Here is a 20,950-nt window from a genome sequence, read left to right on the forward strand (position 1 = left end):
TCATTTTACTACATTTTAATGTGCATAATAGATACTTTTATTAATCCATTTATTTATGTATATACTGTGGGATGTCAATTTAAAACTTTCATATATCAAACTCTTTTATATGTATACAACAACTTTTTTATATAATAGTGTTCATACTCTATGCTACTAGCTTCTTAGTCATATTCGTCACAGTTGGTTGCAATGCAATTGCAGAAAATTGCAATTATTTTGTTGAACTGTTAAAGTTGAAAGGGGTGATTATAGTATATTGTTTTCAATTACATAAAATTGTGGACTATCTGAATATTTAATATAAAACGTATAAGGTTCATAATTAATGTAAATTTGTAATAACTTATAGTGAACAGGAAATATTTAATAATGAGGGGAAGACTGATTTTATGATAATTAAAATTATACTTCACTCATCATGCATTTTGTGGAATAATGTCCGATATCTTGGTGAATCATAACATAACAGAATTTCATAAAAATTGAATAGTTTAAATAATGTGTTCTTAAATTTGGCCCGCTTAGAGATAAATCTGTGTAGTAATTGTTAGTCATGGCAAGAGAATACGACCATCTGTTCAAACTGTTAATAATAGGAGACAGTGGTAAGTTGTAGCCTAATAGTTGGTAATAAGTTTTACTTTATACACTTCTCACTTATTCGTTCGTTTATCAAAAGATTCTGATACAGCAAACCATAACAACATGGGTCTTAAAACTATTTTGTAGTTTTTAAAATAGGCTTAACATACATTCAACTGTCATTATGGCTTATGCTCCACCTTATTTTTAGGTTAAATATAATTGTACTTAGAAACTGCTAGTGAAAATAATTTGCTGGTTAGACTTAAATGCCTCTTTAATCTACGTTGATGCTTTTTATCTTTATTCCATTTGTTTAAATGGTTCATTATCAAAAAATGAAGATACCCTGAATCAAGATTCTAACCTCTAAATGTAGGCTACAATCAACATAAAATAAAACCTAGTATAGGCGAAGTTTAATAGTTGAATGATAGGCCTACATGCCATATTTGTTTCTCATTTCAATCTTTGTTAGCAAACCTGCAATTTTGAAGTTATTTTTCATATAGGTCTAGGCTAATAACTTAGGGCCCTAAGTTATGCCTAATATTTCTTTAAGGTCAGGGCGGATTGCTAACTTACATTAGCCTACATCTTGAGTGATAGATCCTTGGTTTGGTTGGTGTATGATACTGATGTGTACGATCCCCTAGGAACAAATTGAAACTAGGCTAATAAGTTAGCCTAAGTTATAGGCCTAGGCTACCCTCTAATTTAGGCTTTATCAAGGATGAAATTATGGGTAAATATAGGGTTAGCCTTTGTTTTGTCTAATGCAGAGTATCAACTCAAATGGTAAGCCTATCCTAGATCGGTGAAATGGAATATTAAAGGTTTTTTCGGTTTGTTACCGGAAATTTAAATTTTTGAAAGTTTTTTAGTACGGGTAAGTTAGGGCCTAGACTTGCTGCCACCAGTAGGCCTAAATAATTAGTCTGAAAATCCTCAGTAAAGCCTCCATCATGTCTGGGGTGACATAATGATTAGACTATGTAGACAATTTTGGTTTGTCCCATGTAGGCTACCTACATTAACTTGTACGTCACCTCAAACCCAACCAATGTTAACCTTTTAAACATAAGGGAAACCAAATCCACCCAATTTCAGTAACTAACATTGTTACAATCAGTTGTAAAATCATGCCATTCATACAAGTGCTCTAAAGAGCTGTAGGCCAACCACAGTATTGTTGATTTTAAGGCCTTGATACTTTATTGGACAAATCTGAAGTCATCCAATGCAAAGAACAGCTGAACGACTAAAACCAATGTTTGCATTACCGGTACGGTACCGGTAGTCATAAACGGTTAGGTTTTATTAATTTGTCTTGGTACCGGTACCGCTGCCCTTCGCCTGTTATTTGCCACTCAGACGTAGCCTACTGTAGCCACCAATTCAATTTCAAGTAGGCCTAGATTAAGGTTGGACCGATGTCAAAGCTGTGCCGTCCCTGTCACTCACTGCTCGTATCGTAACCAAGTCCTAATAGTCCTTGACTAAGCTATTTCTATAAAGGTAAATTTAACTTTAAATTGGTACCTAGGCTATTCATTTGCCAATTAACTTAAGTTCTGAAATTGTAACTGTTGGCTATACCGGTATTAGCTATATTGTTAACTTAGTTCTATATTTATATTTCCTCAACATAGGCTAATAGTTGATGAATGTTCTGAATTGTTGCCTAACATTATATTTACTTAGTAGCTTGTATAAGTTATCATGTCGTCAGTAGCCTAACTTAAGTAGCCTAAGTGTGTCATGTATCAACAATTCATATTAATTAGGCTAGTCTATTTTTGTCTATGTTTAATCTGTAACTTTCAATTTTTATAGAAACAGACAATTAATTAAATAGAAAAAAAATTGGTACCTACCTATGACATATTAACATAGAACAGAGATCTTAATCTAACTTACTGATGTTTGCAATGAATTTTTTAGAATCTGAGGGAGAAAGAGGTTTGATTTTTGAGAACAGTCAATGTGCACATTGTGAATAGTCTAAGTTGTTCTCAAATAATTTGATTTTAAAATTTGTAATTGGAATGTAAGAATGGTTTTTTAAAACCCTTTTTTTGATGAATACTATGGCTAAGAAAACAAGTTTATTTGGGTCTTAGTCATAATTGTTATGCTATCAAAACTTTAAATCAGTGTTGTACATGGAAGCATTAAACCAATTGCATGAGTACCTAGTAGAAAATTCCAACCTTTTCTATAGGTACAATTTTCTTTTAAGAAAACGTGCAAAAAATACCATTTGCTTTGATAAACTCTTATAAAACACCTTTATAACTGGTGGAGTTTTGCTAGGCCCTTTATGATTCAAAATTTAAAATAAATTTAAATTAAAACTTATGACTCATTGTTATAATTTAACAAAGAATCAAGGGTCAGAGATTATGATTTTTGATACGATGAAAAAGGCATTAAAAGGACCACAGAATTGTAAAACTGTTAACATGTTAAAAATCAAAGTTTAAGGGTGTTAAAAGGTCAGCTGCTGTTTCTCTGTCAACTTGGAAGAGAATAGCTGATTCCTATCTAGTTGTTAGTCTACAGGACTATGTATTGTTATAAATTGTTAGCCAAAGATTCACCTAGTTTATAAAAATTATTAGACCAGGCTATGTGTGAAAGTAACTGTTAAAAATCAAATCCTTGAAAAATAAAATATGTTTGATGCACAGCTTGTTAAAGTTTATAATTCATTATAAAGCTCAGATTTTAAAATTTAGCTAAAATATAGAGATGTCTATATAGGCCTATATAATTCGTTAGGCCTACTATGTCTTTTTCATTCATTGCACCTAAAAATAGTTAAGAACTAAAACCCTTTACTTCATGGTTTAGCTAAGCATCGATTGTTTATTGTAATAATTGGCTAATGCCAATTTTGGTCTACAATACTTTGGCCATACTTTTTATTGTAGCCATCTTGTGGGGGGATTTAGCAATATTTATAATTCATTAACAGTGTGGGAATTTTGACAATAATATTTAATAAAACAATGAGACATTGAACATTACTTAACTCTCCAGCACTGTTGACTCACAAACACTGTTTACGGCGAAGGCTCTATGACTGACAAAATCGGATTGAACTGGATCGAGTTAGGTATCGTTTTATTTGACAGATTCAGAGCTTTCTCCGGAGGTCTGTCTCTAAGCGCTATTCATTTTAGTTCCGAAAATATTGTAGCAGACAGCTGACGTGCGTATTTGTAAACAGCTCGGTTAACCTCGGACCGATGACTGATGTGTTTTATTACGTTTATCATTGTTTTAGTGTTAAAAATCAAAAGTAGTGATATACGTGGTGCATTATAAGAAGATTTAAGTGATTTTGAAGGGCTGGTTGATGATCCTGAAGAAGTAGGTAGTGATATTGATGTAAATTATCAGCCAGATTCCTAGCTATGGTTAGGCTATGCATTCTTAGCTAAGCGCAATGTACTGAAATCTGTTTTTTGCCCATAACTTATTTATTTGCAAATCTACTTCCTTATATTACTATATATTTGTAATCCTCATAAAATTTAGAACAAATATTTATAGGCCTATAATTTATACAATTTCATTGAGCGCGAACTTATTTTTTTTTGAAAATTTTTCAAAATATTTTTTTTTACCTAAACAATTTTTTTGAAACAAATGTTCCTTATGTTCTATGTAGGTATAATATTGAAGCCCATGATTTTCCAAACAAAATGGTATATAGAACAGTATAATTAACATTGTTTTCAAGCTTCTCAGATCCGTTTTAATAAAACCTTGCAAATGAGCAAAAAATAGGCAGACATTAAGGCCAAAACAAGGGACACTCGGAGGGTTAAACTAAAATTAAACTACAATGTTGTAAATTTGGCTTTGTCACATCAACCACATCAATACGATAGGGACGGTAGAGTGAGGAAGAGACACAACCGTTTAACCAATTAGTAGGCATAGTTTAGTTAGACCCCTCCTGAATCATCTATCATCATGTTGACCTTCCAACCAGAGAATTGTAACTTGCTTTGCACATAACATCAGCTGTATTGGATAGTGTGTCATTGTTTACTTTAAGGTCATTTTGTTGTTTTACTCACAAAATGCACACATAGAGATGATTTAATGATGATTTTAATGGTTTTTTTTACTGGTTGTAAATATTACAATTACAATAAAAATTCCCCACTAGAAAATATATTTTTCAGTAGGCATTGTTCGGTGTTCCAGAAAATCTGTATGGTTAGTTTGATATCCCAATGATTTCCATAAAAAGCAGAACTAATGAAAAACTATAAATTTGAAAAAATCATGATGCATTAGAATATTTTAAGCCTACTTAAACTTATAAATTGTAACATTTGCTATAAACTCATTACCAGGAATGAACAGTTCAATTCTTTAGTTTTGATGATTTACTTTTTAGGTAGGCCTACTGGTACGGTATCATGAGTAATGTATTTTTTCGCCACACTATACTGTTTATAGACTTTCCACGCATGAAATTAGTCCACAAAACAGCTGTTTGCTGCCTCCTTAATAAAATGGGGTTTTATTACTTACTACTGTTCTGTAATGAGCTTTTACCGGACACCAGCTGATTATAATTGGCAATAAGTCAACGAATCAATAAACGAAAACAACCTCTCTTAGAAGTTGAGTAACGATTGTTGAGTCCTTTAGTCGGTGGGAATATATAACAAATGTGTGCAGTTTGGAAAAAATTTTTTGAGTTTAGAGTAGTATGGCAAAAAATATTGTACCCTACGTCACTCGTTGAAAATGTGTTTACTGTAGACCTACTCGTATGGTAAGCACCTATTTTCCGGACTAATAACGTTATAATATCCTAACTACTATTAAATACGTAGGTACGTTGTAATGTAAAGCCGTGTTTACACTGTATTTATCAACAAATGTTATCAACTACCGTATTTTATTAACAAAAGTTACTAACAAATGTTATTTACATTTTTTTTCCTTGTAACTTTTGTTTTTAACATGTTGCCACCTAAGTCATGTTAACTACGGATTTAATAACATTTTGTTGATAACTTTTAGAAAATGTGTGTAATTTGTCAGCAACATATCGTGTTATTAACACAAATCCGGTGTTTCTAACAAAAATGTTGTTACCCACCAAGAGTCGGTAACATTCTTTTATCTTCCCAGAATGTTAATAACAATTGTTATCAACAAATGTGTCTGCTAACATTTCCTTAAGAGTCTTCTTCACCCCTGCGAAAACATAAAAACATGCCCTTGCTCCGGGTTGAATGTGAGAAGATATAATGTTAAAACTTTTTTCCCTTACAGATTAATGTTGGTTCTAGGGCCCTCATACATGATATATCCAAGAAAATCACTAATATAAGTATAAAAAAATCTTAAAGTAATGTAAATTGAGTCACTTTTAGACACTGATAAAACTAATTATTTTTTTAATTTTCAACCTTTTGAGGTAAAAGAGCTCTAATACAACTATTCAACTACATTGAAACAAAATTTCAAGAAAATCTGTTGAAAAACAGCCTCCGAAACGGGGGACGAAATTTACATGTTTTGTCGGAGGCTACTTCGCTACTAGCCTTTTTCAAAACTTGGTTCAGGCGGCAGATGAATCAATGACGTGTCGATTTAGTAGTCATGTGCTTTCGATGTTTTCAGAATGGCGCGCATAATGACCCTGCGCTACCCGCCCGTCCTCAACACATTCCCCCCAAGGTCATATCCCCAAAACGCAGGGTGATGTAGACTCTTAACTGGTATTGCTTTCCGATAGCTGGTGTCCTTTTTAAAAATTTGGTGACCTATCATTTGAATAAAATATTTAGTCAAAACTAGCCATTCTTAGGAAATTCTTGAAGCTCCTGTCACACCTTAACTCACTCGACAAAGGATCCATGTCATCGTCTTTTAAATCTAGCAACATGTCACTTCCACTATATCTCGTTCTCGCCTTAAGAGAAGGTTAACCCAAAATTTCTTGGTTTTCTGTGTGTGCGTCACCAAATCAAACAGGCAGCCGTATCAAGAAACACGTCCTGCTTTTTGGCCTCTGCTGAATTAATAGAACAAAATTAATCTTTCAAAACTGGATTTCTCTAGGACCTAATCAAGTAAGTTTTTGATGACGTAGATTTTAATGACGACATTTTAGTAAATCTTGTTAAAAATTAATACTAAGTCAAGGGTGCTTTTAGTTGTTGAAAAAGGGCTCTTTCTTGGTGATTAGTAGCCTACATATAGTTGAATTAATTTTAAATCAAGATCTTCTTGCAGATGTCGGGAAGAGTTCCCTGCTAGTGAGGTTTGCAGATAACACATTCTCCGGCAACTACATAACTACCATTGGTGTAGACTTCAAGATCCGAACTGTGGAGGTTGACGGAGAAAAAGTCAAACTGCAAATCTGGGACACAGCTGGGCAGGAGAGGTTTCGCACGATAACATCTACGTAAGTTAAATCAGTTCCTTCAACATTTTTGTCCATTTGGTTTGTGGTAGAACGAAAATGTGAAATTGTCAATGGGAAATTAAGTCTAATTAGGTAGGCTATTTTTGCCTACCGGTATATACCCATTTTGGGCATAGATTAAGTGTAAAATTCTAAATGTACTGTCCTCAGACTAATCCAAATCATTAATTACACATTTGCTGTTTACCCCAAAGATTTTGAGCAATTGTTGACATTTTATTGTCCAGCCAACCAGGAAACCTTGCAAACTGTACAAAATGTTTGTAATGGCTATGAAAAATTTGTGAATTTTTCTTGTTTTGAATACCGGACTATACAGTTCTCTATGTTGTGTTTCTTTTGTGATTTCCCTGTTTTGGCTGAGTTTGTGCACTGATCCAGTTATGTTTAAGGTACTTTCACACCTGAGTTAATGTCATGAAAACTTATTTTTAATAACCCTAATAGAAAATTCCCGTAACAATCTCTCAAAAAACAATCCTTTATTATTTTATTACTATGCAATATCAAATTTGTAAGTGTTTTCTGTTATATCGCAGGTACTACAGAGGAACCCATGGAGTGATTGTGGTTTATGATGTGACCAGTGGTGAATCTTTTGCCAACGTCAAGCGATGGCTTCACGAAATAGAACAAAACTGTGAAGTTGTGAACAGGATATTAGGTAGGACATATTATTGATATTCATGCTGTCTACCCTCCGGGAAATTCGGGAAAACCAGGAAACCTTCGGGAATTTGATCTTACCTTGAAATATCCTAGAAAACTCCAGGAATTGACCCAAACCTCTGGGAATCCGAAGCCTGGCCATCAGAAACGATGTTTAATCAAAAGCCCACCGCTGGTGTTGCCAGGATCGCAGGAAACAATCATCGGTATCCCCGAAACCACAAAATATGCTCACGGGTGTTGCCGTGATCGTGGGAAACGAAACTGCAAAATATGCTCAACGGTTATTGCTGCGATCACGGGAAACGATTATCAGTTTCGCCAAAACCGCAAAATATGCTAACGGGTATTGCCGTGATCGCGGCGAGATGATTATCGGGGTCGCAGAAACCGCAAAAGGTTTTTGTGACCGGGGTCACAGGTATTGCTGCGATTGCGGGAGACGATAACTAGTGTCGCTTTACCTACCAGTAATACCGTTTTAATATGTTGTATATATGTTTAATATGTTGTATAATGTTTTAAATATTATTATTCCTTGGAAAAGTTTTGTTTCAATGTTATAGTGCCTACCAATTAAAAAAAGTAAATAAGTTAGGCCTAATACAATTTCTATTTACTATTTCTGAAGTAGACCTAAATTTTTTTAAATACATTAGTTAAATGCATGTGACTAAAATGATGATTTCTTAAAAAAAATTGATTTTTTTTTTTCTATCAAAAGGCGCGATATAGCCTAGCTTAAAGTTCCAGGGTTCCGATAGTAGTTCTTAAAATTCAGGAATTTGTCTTGAATTCTCATGGAAAACTCCTTGAATTTTTCAAACTAGATTTAGTAGACACCCTGTAAATGTAAGCATACCAGATTTTTCTCACCATAGTAAAAATGCTAAACGTTTTATTTTTTTTTGGGCGACAAAGCTCTTAGCGAATAAGTAAAGGAAGAAGGAATACAATACAACTCTCCGGGAAGGTGTTTACCACACTCATATGGAATCCTGCATATCATGCTTCAACCGTAAACACCTACTTCCCAACCTTGTTGCATAATATACTATTAAAATGTGTTTTAAAAATAGGAAATCAAATGAAATCACAGCTATTCTAGTCAAGTCCATCTATTTTCCAAAACTATTATAAACCTTCACTCTACGAGGTAGGTACGGAAAGTAAGTTTCGTTTTAAAATAAAAGAATAACGAGTACAGATACAGGAAACAAATTTATTAAATAAAATCTACAACTCTTTTCAACATAACTCCCGTGATTTTAGAGGTATTTATCATACCTTGGTACAAGTTTGAGTAAATACCCTCCTTGTAGAATGTTGTCGCATGTGTAGTCAACCATGAGGTAACACGTTCTTTCAGCTCTTTATCGCAAATTAACTTCTGACTGCCTTGAAAATACTTCTGCCTCGTCCCTGTCGGCCAATGCCGCCACTATCTCGTCTTCTGTCAACGTTCCGGCGACTGCTACATCGTTGTCGACTTCAACGAAATCTTCAAATGTTGTGGATGTTTTTATAGGTTTAAAGAAAGTAATAATCTCGTTCTTGTTTCATTAGTGTCAGGAGTTTAGTTTGCAATAGTGTTTTTTAGCTTGAAAGTGGCCTAATCAGTCAAAAATTCAAGAGTGGCTGTCGGGGGTCAAATTGCTTTCAATTTTTGATTTCACAAAAACATTTTATTCATTTACATTACAGTGAGTCATTACGGTATTCCATTCGCTCTCGATTAGATCTTCAACAGGATTTGGTGTAACTGTGACAATGTCTGGTTCAGTTTCTCCATTTACAAATCCACACGTTTTAAAACAATTAGCAATTGTTTCTTGGGTTACATTTTCCCATGATTTGTTTGCCATTCTCATCGCTTGTAGGATATTGATTGGAACGATGGCTTTCTCTTCTTCGATATTTGATAAAATATGTCTTACAACTTCTTTCCTGTAGAGAGTCTTGACATTTTTTATAATTCCCTGGTCCAGTGGTTGAAGTTTTGACGTTGTGTTGGCAGGAAGGAACTGAACTTTGATTGCGTCAAGCTTTGGGATGTCGTTATGTGCAGTACAGTTGTCAATGAATAAAAGAATTAACGTTTTTCATTTCTCATTTGTTTGTCTAGCTTAAGCAACCATTGCCCAAAAAGGTAACTATTCATCCATGCTTTTGGATTTGCGTCATATTCAAAAGGAAATGACTTAACACCAAGAAAACCTCTTGATTTTTGTAATTACCGATCGTAAACGGCTTTAACTTTTCTGTTCCTGTCATATTACTCGCTAGGGTTCCTGTCATATTACTCGCTAGCAAAAGTGTTGCTCGAACTTTACTGTTATTACCACTATGACATTTTTCGTTTTTGAAAGTTACTTAAAGTTTTATCGGGAAGACATTGGTAGTACAAGGCCGTTTCATCAGCATTAAATATGTTTTTAGGATCATAGTCTTTCCATATTGTTTTTAGTTCCTCTTTCCAGTTTTTACATACATTGTCATCAAAGCTTGCACTCTCTCCACACACCTTACGAAAAACAATGTCATTTCTTTGTTTGAATTTCTCCAACCAACCATTACTTGCTTGAAAATTATCATGGCCTAATGATTTGGCAAAACCTTCAGCTTTTTCTTTGAGGATTGGCCCCCTTACACTTACGTTATGGTCCCTACATTGTTTAAACCATTTTATCAGGCATTCCTCCACTTCAGGAAATTCGGATTTACTCTCTTATTGTTTAAAAATTACCTGCCTCCATTCGTTGCCTATCTAGTTCCTCTTGTTTAAGGATCGTAGATAATGTGCTGGCGGGGATACCATACTCTTCAGCTATATCCTTTTTACGTTTTCCACCACTGTTCACTTCATCAATTATTTTAAGTTTTTCTGCCAAGGTTAAGGATTTGTACTTCTTAGCACTCATTCTTGCTCACTGCACTAATACTCATCAACTAACAATCAATTAGGCCTAACAAAATCTGAGACTGACAGTTAGAGACGTCTACGTTGCATATAAAACGATTGGAGACTGATGAGCTAACTGTGGGAAGATCAATAAGAGCGTCAGTTCATGTTTCAACAGGATAATCTTTTGTCGGTTATTCGAATTGCAGAGGCTTAAGGTAACACAGTTCGAATTGTAGAGGTTGACTTCGAATTGTGGGTAACACTTTGAATTACGGCAATAAATTCAAATTGTAGAGGCTTGGGTATGTGCAAATTCAAATTATAGAGGCTGCCTAAAGCGTAAAGATCACTTTGAATTATCGGTATATTATTTTTCTAATTTTGGAGGTTTTCTGAGGGTAATAGACAAACATTTCTAATTATAGAGGATTTTGAATTATCAAGGTTCGAATTAGCGAGGTTCTACTGTATATACATAAGCGAGGGTTAACTGCGGAAATGGGTTATGGAGCATACGAATAGCTGTGAAAAACTGTTTACTTTGTAGTCTTTTGTGAGAAGTCTAGTTACCCATCAAAAATATAACTCCTTTCAAAATGAACATTTTCATGGCCATTTAAAAAATCACCAGCCAATTTCTACACCTTGCGCTATACCTCATACGTGGCGGGATATTCAATAATTCCACAGAGAAGTGAGATCCTGAGGATTCAAGCTTATGGGACAATCGTGCGCCTTTAGCTCTGGTATGGTGGGGCGGAAAGGAAATGTACTTGTGAGCAAGGAATAGCCAGAACTGCGATGGCCACACCATTTTTTAACAGTAGTTGTAGCACACAGGGTGATCCTACAATGTGAACGCTGTAGTATTTGATGGCGAGGGAGGGAGGAAGAGCAGAATGGGATGATGAATATAATTTGCTCTAGATATTTTAGGGACTGGTGCTAGACACCACTTAAGTGTACCATTCAATGTACCCTCTGTATCTTACTTCTCTGTCATAATCCTAAAAAATTTTTAAGCACACAGCAAAATGTACACGCAGCAACAGAGCTGCAAACGGTTTCATATTGATTATACAGCTAAAAAACTTAACAAAGGAATATTTATAATAAACATGCTTAAGAACAGTGTAGATTTTAATACCTTGAAATGCATTTACTATGCACATATACATTCCCATCTAAGTTATGGAACAATTGTATGGTGAGGTAGTAATTATAAAAAAAAAACTTTTGTCATTGCAAAAACGAGCAATAAAAATCGTGTACAATGTTGATTTTAGTACACACTGTAAACCATTATTTAGGGAGGCTAATATTTTAACTGTACAAGCAATGTATATTTTAGACTGCTTTGTGTTTGCAAAAAATAGTTTTAGTAAATCAGACACACATGAAAATGTACACAGTTACAACACACGAAACCGCTGCAATTTTATATCTAGACAGTGTCGATACAGCGCCACAGCTACTAGTTTTATTGAAAAATCCAAACAGTATTATAATATGTTACCTAATAGAATAAGATGTTTTAATTGTTTTAAATTTAAAATAGTACTTAAAAACTACCTGTTAAATCTGTGTCCATATAGAGAAATAGACTTCATAAATGATGTTAAATTAAACCTAAGGTAAAACCTTTAGTTCTAAGACATTTCCTTGACTGTGCCTTGCATGTAAACCAGTGTAACGGCAATAAAACATTCTTATTCTTATTCTTATTCATTACGTTCACAAATAATGCCAGAAAGCGGCAAGGAGCCTCGTTGTTTAGTACATTCGATCTACAGAGTTCTACGCAAAAACGGCTCTTACTTAAAAAATATCCCTCTAGCATTTAAAAGTTAAGCTACAACATGAAAATATCCTGTTATTTTGAAGAGTAATATCCCTCTAACTAATAATTTTTTATTCCAGTTGGAAACAAGAACGATGCGCCAGACAGGAAAGTGGTTTTGACGGAGGATGCGCAGCGATTTGCTGATCAGATGAGAATCCAACTGTTTGAGACCAGTGCCAAGGAAAATATCAATGTAGAAGAGGTAAGTCAAAAGGGTCATTGAGCCAAAATTAAAATTTACTCATCTACCCTTCACCTAACTACATTGAGCACTTTGTTCAGTTCTGCTCATATATTATAGCAGCACCCAACAGATTTGCTCCTATATACAGGGTGGCGGAAAAGTCCCTTTACACAATATTGCAGTACGTATTACACTGTTATAAACACGATTTATCAGCAAATATTCGTACGTGAGTAGTAAGGCAACATCGGGGGAGAGAATGAAGCCTCACTCTCCCTTCCCAACCACTGCCACAGCCCTAGAACGTGTCGACACCCAGTAGAGAGTTAGGGCGGCCTTTGCACGAGTCACCCCAGAAATGATGAAACAAATTAGCTAACAAACTTGGAGTCGATTCAAGCTTTGCCGAGACAATGGAGGTATGCATGCCGATGTTTTGGACTAAAAATGATGTTCACTTGGTGTTGTCCACAATTTCTGGTTAAAATAGATTTCTATGGGTTTAATAAACAAAAATTTAATTTACCTTAGTGTAAAGGGACTTTTCGGTCACCCTGTAGTTAGTTACAGTGTCCTGTATTGGTTGACGACACAGCAAAATGTAGGGCAAGAGTGACAAGTGATTTGGAGATAATTTTGTTCAAGATGAATGACAAACCAAGCAGCTCCCAAGGCACTTGTCTTAAGCATGGTGTGGTTAGAATATATAGCTCTTTTAGTCCTGTAATAATCAATTGAAGAGGTTCATGCTGATACCTCAAGTGTTTTAAGACAAGAATAAAAACAAATCACATTCTGGCCGTGGAGGTTTTATGACTGGTCTGGGAATCTGAAATTACTTGCATTGTGTGAATCTCAAATTGCCTAGTATCCAATTAGTAGAAATTAAGCTACAGGATTGTTGGAATCGCAGGAAAGCTGACTATTTGCTCTTTGGCTACAGTAGGTATAGGAGATCATTAAAACTTTCGCCACCGATCGCCACATATATACAACACTGCAATCATTGCCACGGACTGAGGTGTACATTTTAATATTACACATCTAGACCGGGTGTCACTTGGTTAGCAATACACACAGACTGCCGGCCCGTGATGCAGCAAAGCAAAATCAGTTTTGCCAATTACTATCATATGACTAATTATCATATCCACAGACCAAGTGATGCACATGTGCGACAGACATCTCTGTAGATGACCAGCCGTCGCATTTCTGTGACGGAAGTCCATGGGTAGAAACCGACTGTCGCATATGTACGTCGCTGGTCCATATGAATTAAAATTTTATTGAGCGGAGAGAAAGCGGAGCTCTTTGAGATTGACTTCAATGCAAACTTTATAACACATTAACTCAATAACGGCTGAACATATTTTAGCCATGAACTTACCAAGGTTGTTTAGTCAAATGTTTGGAAGGTTTAAACTAAACCAATTTACATTTTTCATAATGCCTATATAATTTAAAAGTTACTGAAAGTTTTAAAATTTATACATTGGCCTTATGGGTTGCCATGATGGTTACAAAATAACAACTTAAATGTAAGCAAAACAAATAATCGTAGCATATGTTAAAATTAAGCCACGACCTAAACACAGTACAAAGGAAAAAATTCTGGTGACGACCACTGACCACTAATAATACAGAGAAAGTCTTAAGTATACATTTAAGTCGCAATTTAGAAACAACCACTGATTGAATAGGTACAGAATTTTACAGATTTGATTTACGTAGTTAAATAAGGTTATAACAAATAACATGGACTCATCTTATAAATGGCAAACTTAAACGGGTCCACGACGTAGAAAGTGGCAAAGGAAGTAGTAAAGGTGAGCAGTCATATTAAGAAAAATTTCAGAATGCATTCTCAAAAACTGCCTGATATTTGTAGAAAATGAAGACGAGCAATAAACGCCCGAAACGCATGAACAACTACTTCTGGAATTTTTTTTAGATAGTTGAATGTACACTTGCTTGAAAACAATGCTTTTCATAATTATGTGAAATGTAAAAAATTTAATAAAAAAAGCAAACATAAGGTATGGTGACCACTATTTGTGCAATTCTCTCAAAGCAGTGTGCTGGTCTTTAAAAAGTTACATCTGCTAATCGCACGGATCCATGCAGGATTATTTCTGCCTGAACTGTAAAATCTGGTCAAGATTGAGAAAATGTCGATTGGTTTCGGTTCAACCAGAATGGTGGGTTCACCAGATGACATTGGCAAGCATTAACAGGAAAAATACCCATACAAAGGATGTTTGTAATGTCCACATCTTTACTAATGAAACTTGTTATAGATTTTGATAGTTCTCAGCGAAACTGATAGGTTAAATTGATGAAATAGTATTTTGTATTATATTATTATTATTATTATTTTATTATTATATTATTATCAAAAACCATGAAACGTGATCGCAAGCAATTCTAGTTACTATTGCGGTAACGAACGTGTTAATCCTATAAGGCAGATTAATCTACGAAGTAAAAGACAAACTTTGAATCTTTACAAATACTAGGGACCAAATTTAATATAGCTATATATCTTTCGTCCATTGAATCAATTTTCCGAGTACTTGGGACTGAGCCTTCCTCAAGAGTATTGTAAAATTCGGATAGTTGAAGAGTAGGTGCTATTGTCAAATCTAGGTCTTTGGGTGATGACCCTAAAGACCTAAAGAATAGTATTCTCGCATTGTTGAAAGAGTGAAACTAGAGGCCGATGTTTCGCATGGAGCAGCTATCCATCTTTAGGGCAAACTACTATTTAACTCGTAGTACTTTCAACTTTCAAGAGTTCTGCTGACATAGTTGATGGTTCATAATAGTTGCTTTTGCTTACAATAAGTCGTTCCACCAGTTTGACTTGATAAAAAAGTTCTTTTATTAAACAGAAATCAGTAATTTAGATCAGCACAATCTGTCGGTGGCTCACATCAACTACGACGATTTTGATTATGGAATGTCTAGGTGCATTAATAGTTTAAAGTAAAGTACTAAATTCAAAACTACCTCTTAGTGGAAAAAAGGATAACAAATCAAATCAATCACGTCTGACGAGTATTTTAACATTAGGTTGATTCATAACTGTTATTATTTACTACTGTACCACCTTTGTAAAACAATTTGAATAAAGAATATAAATATAAATAGGGTGGTTTTATTTCTATAGCAATTTAAAAACTATTTTAGGTTATAATAATTGAGTTTAAGGCTCTCAGTTAGTTATTGACTTATTTCTGGACTTTTCAGATGTTCATGGCAATCACTCGTCAAGTCCTGCACACAAAGAAGGAAAGGAAGGAGCGACAAGCCGGACAGAATAGTGATACAGTTAATCTACGGAAGCCGAAAACCAGTAAGAGACAAAAATGCTGTTAGCACCTTCTGACTGGCATTACTCCAACTGTATAGCCCCCTGTGTATTTGTATAGTGATTGTTTTATTTGCTTTATTTTCATTGTGGTTACATCTATGGAAAGAAGAGAAAGCCATAAAACTGTATAGGCTCTAGTTTTAAGTAATATATAAATACATCGCGTTGTTAAGTATTGAATGTTCAATACAGAGCACGGACCACGTTTTGTAAATTTTTACCAGCTCAATTCTACCCTTGAGGTCCTTTGCTCAACAGTTTTATGGTGTAGATTTCTCCCTTAGTACTAAATTTAGATTTTCAGTTTTGCATGCATTTTGAATCGGACTTCTCTGCTTTTGGGACCTCATAATAATATTCTTGAAACAACATAACCTGGTAGTGAAATGACATTTTAAGAACCAGCATGGTTTTATTTATGTTAAAACTTAGTTAGATAGTTAATGGTAGTTGAGTTTTCTTCATTATTTTTTAAATATACCTGTGAAAGTTGTAATAGTTACTTACGCAAGTGTTCTAAACATTATGCTGTTGGCTGCTATGTTTATTTTTTTAAACAGTTGCTGCTCTCCCCCTGATGAAACCAGAAGTACAATTTTAAAACTATCCTAGAGTTTTAACCCTCATCTTTGCAATATGCTTGTGACCATCATGTTATTTAATACTAGGCTATTTGGTAAACTTAGAAACTACATATTATCGTTCCTAAATTAATAAATTAGTAGAATTTTTATGTTATTTTTAAAGGTCTAAGTTTCAATATTGGCATCTGTAATTAGGATTACAACTAGCCTACTTTAAAATTTAGTGTTAGTGCTGAAAGTTATATTTTAACCTGTGCTTCATTTGGACTTTCTGCATCGTTGATGTGTGTAGATCAGATATATTTACATTCCTTAATAATACCCAATAGTTTGTAGTATTATGAAAAAATAATTAATTTTAATAGTACTTTTTAAAAATGTACTGATTACATTTCAACAATATTTTATTTTAGCTTTAGCTGTATTCTGTTCTAAACACTCTTTTTAGTTACTCACTTTAAGTGAAATATCCTTGGTTTAAGAATTTTCCTGTTACTCGTTAAAAGTACAAAATCATGGCCCAGTTTAAAACTGGAATAGCTACATAATACTGTAACTATTTTGCATAAAGTACTATTTTAGATACATTTCTTTGTTGTAGCTTCAGTGTATCATTGTGTTAAGCATTTATTTTAATAAATATTCTATTTGTGTTCAATGTTGTATGATTGTAAAGTAGCACAAAAACTACAATTAAAACTTACCATATCACTTATTTTTGTTATTTTATTGTAATATCTTGGTTTTCATAACCATATTTTAACTGGGGTTTCTCCAGGTAAAATTAGTATTAACTTATTTTTAAGATTAGCCTAGGCTTAAAAATTTGTTTGAGATGAGACCTACAATATACTGTAGAGCTTGGTTCAGGTTTAAAACAGAGCTTATCGTAGAAGGTTTTGTCAGGATATCCGTAATGTTCAAGTGTTAACTAGTAGGGTTTAAGGTAAAGGTATTAATTTTGGAAATGTTTAATTTAGACAGACCCTTTCTCTCTCTTATTGGCAGTTCTACAGTTAGTTAATGTTGTGTTCTTAGATCTACTGCTAACTAACCCTACCCTGGGCTGGGCTCCAGAGCTTAAAACTTTTAGGGCTTTATATTTATTTTTAGCCTATACAATTTTCAGGACTTCCATAAAATATTTTTATAAATATTAATACAAAAAATAGTACACCAGGAAAGTTTGTTAATTCACAGATTTTAAATTTCAGGATCTCAGTCAATTTTGTATACATGAAAGTTCTAGGATATTTATTTTTCAAATTCCAGGAGTTCAAATACCTAATAATTCATTGCATTTTAAGAGTGAGTTTTTCCAAAGATTAATTACCACTTAAACCTAAAACAACAGTAACAAAGAATTTCAAGTCTTAATAGTTGTACATTTTTATTAATTTGTTCATGACTCTATTTTAGACAATAACGATAAAAAACCTGATAAACTAAAGTGCTTGAAATATTAATGTAACCAAGTGTTTTATTTACAAGCGATGATTGTGATTTTGCTGATATTTCCTGACAAGCTGACAATTTTGCTATACAATCTTCCATTGTACTTCCTTCCTTTTGTTTACTTCATTTAATTGCAAACCTTTTTGTGGCATACATGAAAAGAAAACGTTTTATAAAGATACATTTTAGCACAAGTTTTAGTGGTATATTGTATTGTTTCAGTTTGTTATACAGTTCACTGAAGATGTCTTAAAGATTTTAATGCCTATAAATATTTTTCAAATCCGGATCACAAAATTGTATTCTATTAATTGAAAAATGTTGGGATTGTAAATTAATAAGTTTGAGATATGTAATTTACTTACAGTAAATTTGCTTCCTTTTAAAGGGCCTAATAACGTGAATGTAATGCTTAACTAATAGAAGTAAAAAAAAAAATGTTTTAGTCATTTTTAAATACATTTTTACCTTCTAAGAAATTTGATTCCATTTGAAGAAAATTAAAAACGTTTGCAACATTCAAAATTGTTTCACTTAACAAAAAGAACTTTAAAATTTTATGCTCATTCCCAATAGTTTATAATATTTAATTAAATATGAATTTTTATTATATCGTACATACAAACTAACCATTTTCAACATGTGTACCTTTCAGAAATTTTAATTTTTTCTAAATAAAAACTGTATTTAAAAAATAAAGCTGGAGAAATAATCAACAGGATACTACTAAGTCTTTGCTTAACATAGCATTAAGGTCCTCATGCTCTAGGATATGGGCATTTCAAAGTTCCTTTGATTTGACATGCAATTTTGTTAGTTTACTAAGCTAAGTTATCGGTAATAAATACTTCAACCATCTTGGTTGTGAGAAATTCATAGAGCATTAACATAGCATTCCACAATGTACTACTAAGCTGTGACATTCAGTTCATTTTCAAACAAATACTGTCCATCCATGTTTAGTTTCCTACATTTTATAGAACTATATACCATTAAAACTGTATGCAGTTAACCACACTAAATACAATAACAAACCCGCTGTAATGTGGCAAGGTTGGTATCATTATTTTCAGCCTTGTTAGGTTTTTTTTCTATAATGCCAGTAAAGTGTGAACTGGTTTGTTAATATTTTGCCAGACTCAAGAGAACGAGTTTTTTTCCTGATGAGTATCACTGTTTTGTTACAACCATGGTATTCATGGGTTTAAGCTTAGAGATCTGTACCAAACAGCTATAACCTGTTTATTTAGCGGTTGAAACATTAATTTTAAAGAGGCAAGGGGTCAAAGTATTTATGAGTTTACTTCCACTCACACTCATTATAACATTCGTTACCTGTGTCGATGTTTTATTTCTAATATGTAAATAATCTTGATAATTTTAAAATAGTGTTATGCCAGTACGTCGTTTTAACCACATTCAATAATTATTTTTCTTATTTTTACTGTCAACATCACATTTTTAACTTTTGAATTACTTCTTGAATTTTAACCAGCACATTCATCTTGTCAAGGGATTTTTTAACCATGTATATTTTGTGTTTTCAGTCAGCCCTGTGATTCTCTATCTGTGTGTAATATATTGTTGATGTTGATTTGTATGGATAACAGTTCCCATTCAGTGTGAAATTGTATTTTATGACAGTGTATCCATTTTTATAAATACATGTAGTAATTAAATCTATACATATATAAATAACTGTAAATAATACTTTGTGTAGGTGGTATGAAGTTTTCCAGACAGAACCCTTTTGTAGGTCGGTTTTCTTATCAACCAATGGCCTAAAAAGGATTGTTGTTATGTATTATTTGGATGTGACCGAATGTGTCAAGATGTTTTAGAGGGCTAAAATAAAACATGGTAACAAATTCTATAAATATTCGCCTGAAATTTTGTTCTTATGTTTGTGCTCAGTTTGGGATTTAATTAAATATTGTACGTGTTTCAATTGTGCTTGATACAAAAGTACACAAACGTAAGCAATACTGCCCATTTACATGTAGGAAAACTAAATGTTTCTCCAAATAGATGTGAATATTTTGTTGATACTGTGAGGCTTTCGATTGTATATCATATCAACTGACCCTAAATGTATTCATGTTGAAACAAATAAATAATTTTATGGCATTTTTATGTTGTCTGAATACCAAGTGTTGCTCTACGCCAGGGACTCTCAAACTACATTACACAATCCTAAGGGGCTCAAGACACAAACAGCAATAGCACACTAGCCTGACCACAACCAGGACAAAACTTCCACTGCTCGTTGTTGTACACCTTGCAGTCAGGGAATAACACCCCCATGACTTTGAATGTATGCCAATCTTCAATCTGGAGATGTACATTGAAGTTGAAGACTTAGCAATTTTATCTCAGGCTCATTAAGTGAAAGAGAAATCAATATTGGGTTCATCCGATGTTTGCTGTCAGTTCTACAAAAGGACAGTTTGCAACATATTATGGAGAACTAATTAAACACGAAGATATATTGACAGTCCTATCCTTCGTAGCAATGATAAAAACATAACTCAGTGACAAGATACAGCATATTGCACTGAGGAGAGGCGGACTCAAAGTCCTAGCATGTCAACCGAAGCTTATTGTGCATGCCCCACTTGCGGCTAACTATACGAGCCTATGCCCAAGTCCGGGAGCTTCCCTCAATAAAGAATTACATTGTCATTTTAAAAGGTATAGTGCAAGACCGCTCATTAAATAAATAAATTTTTGTGATAAATTTGTAATTTTTGTTGTATCAATCTAATAGACATATGTAGGCTATTAATTTAACTAGTGTCTTGATATCCCACAATAATAATATATTCGTAACTTGAGAAACAAATTCTTAAGAGAATCTAATACTATGAATTGGAATACACA

At 33.7% G+C, this 20,950-nt stretch overlaps 1 protein-coding gene across 1 annotated transcript; it reads left to right on the forward strand.

Moving 5' to 3' along the window:
• The first annotated feature begins 215 nt into the window (after positions 1–215).
• On the forward strand, positions 216–20,191 carry LOC128984576 (ras-related protein Rab-35-like). The gene is made up of 5 exons (XM_054403917.1): positions 216–608; positions 6,862–7,036; positions 7,597–7,721; positions 12,552–12,676; positions 15,908–20,191. Exons 1-5 carry the CDS (start codon positions 557–559, stop codon positions 16,034–16,036), a joined length of 606 nt encoding a protein of 201 aa, XP_054259892.1. The 5' UTR covers positions 216–556; the 3' UTR covers positions 16,037–20,191.
• Positions 20,192–20,950: the final 759 nt, after the last annotated feature.

This window comes from Macrosteles quadrilineatus, unplaced genomic scaffold (assembly GCF_028750875.1).
Source record: "Macrosteles quadrilineatus isolate MER2022 unplaced genomic scaffold, UCM_ALF_1.0 Scaffold_1__1_contigs__length_201487025, whole genome shotgun sequence".
In the NCBI taxonomy this organism is placed as follows: Eukaryota; Metazoa; Arthropoda; class Insecta; order Hemiptera; family Cicadellidae; genus Macrosteles; species Macrosteles quadrilineatus.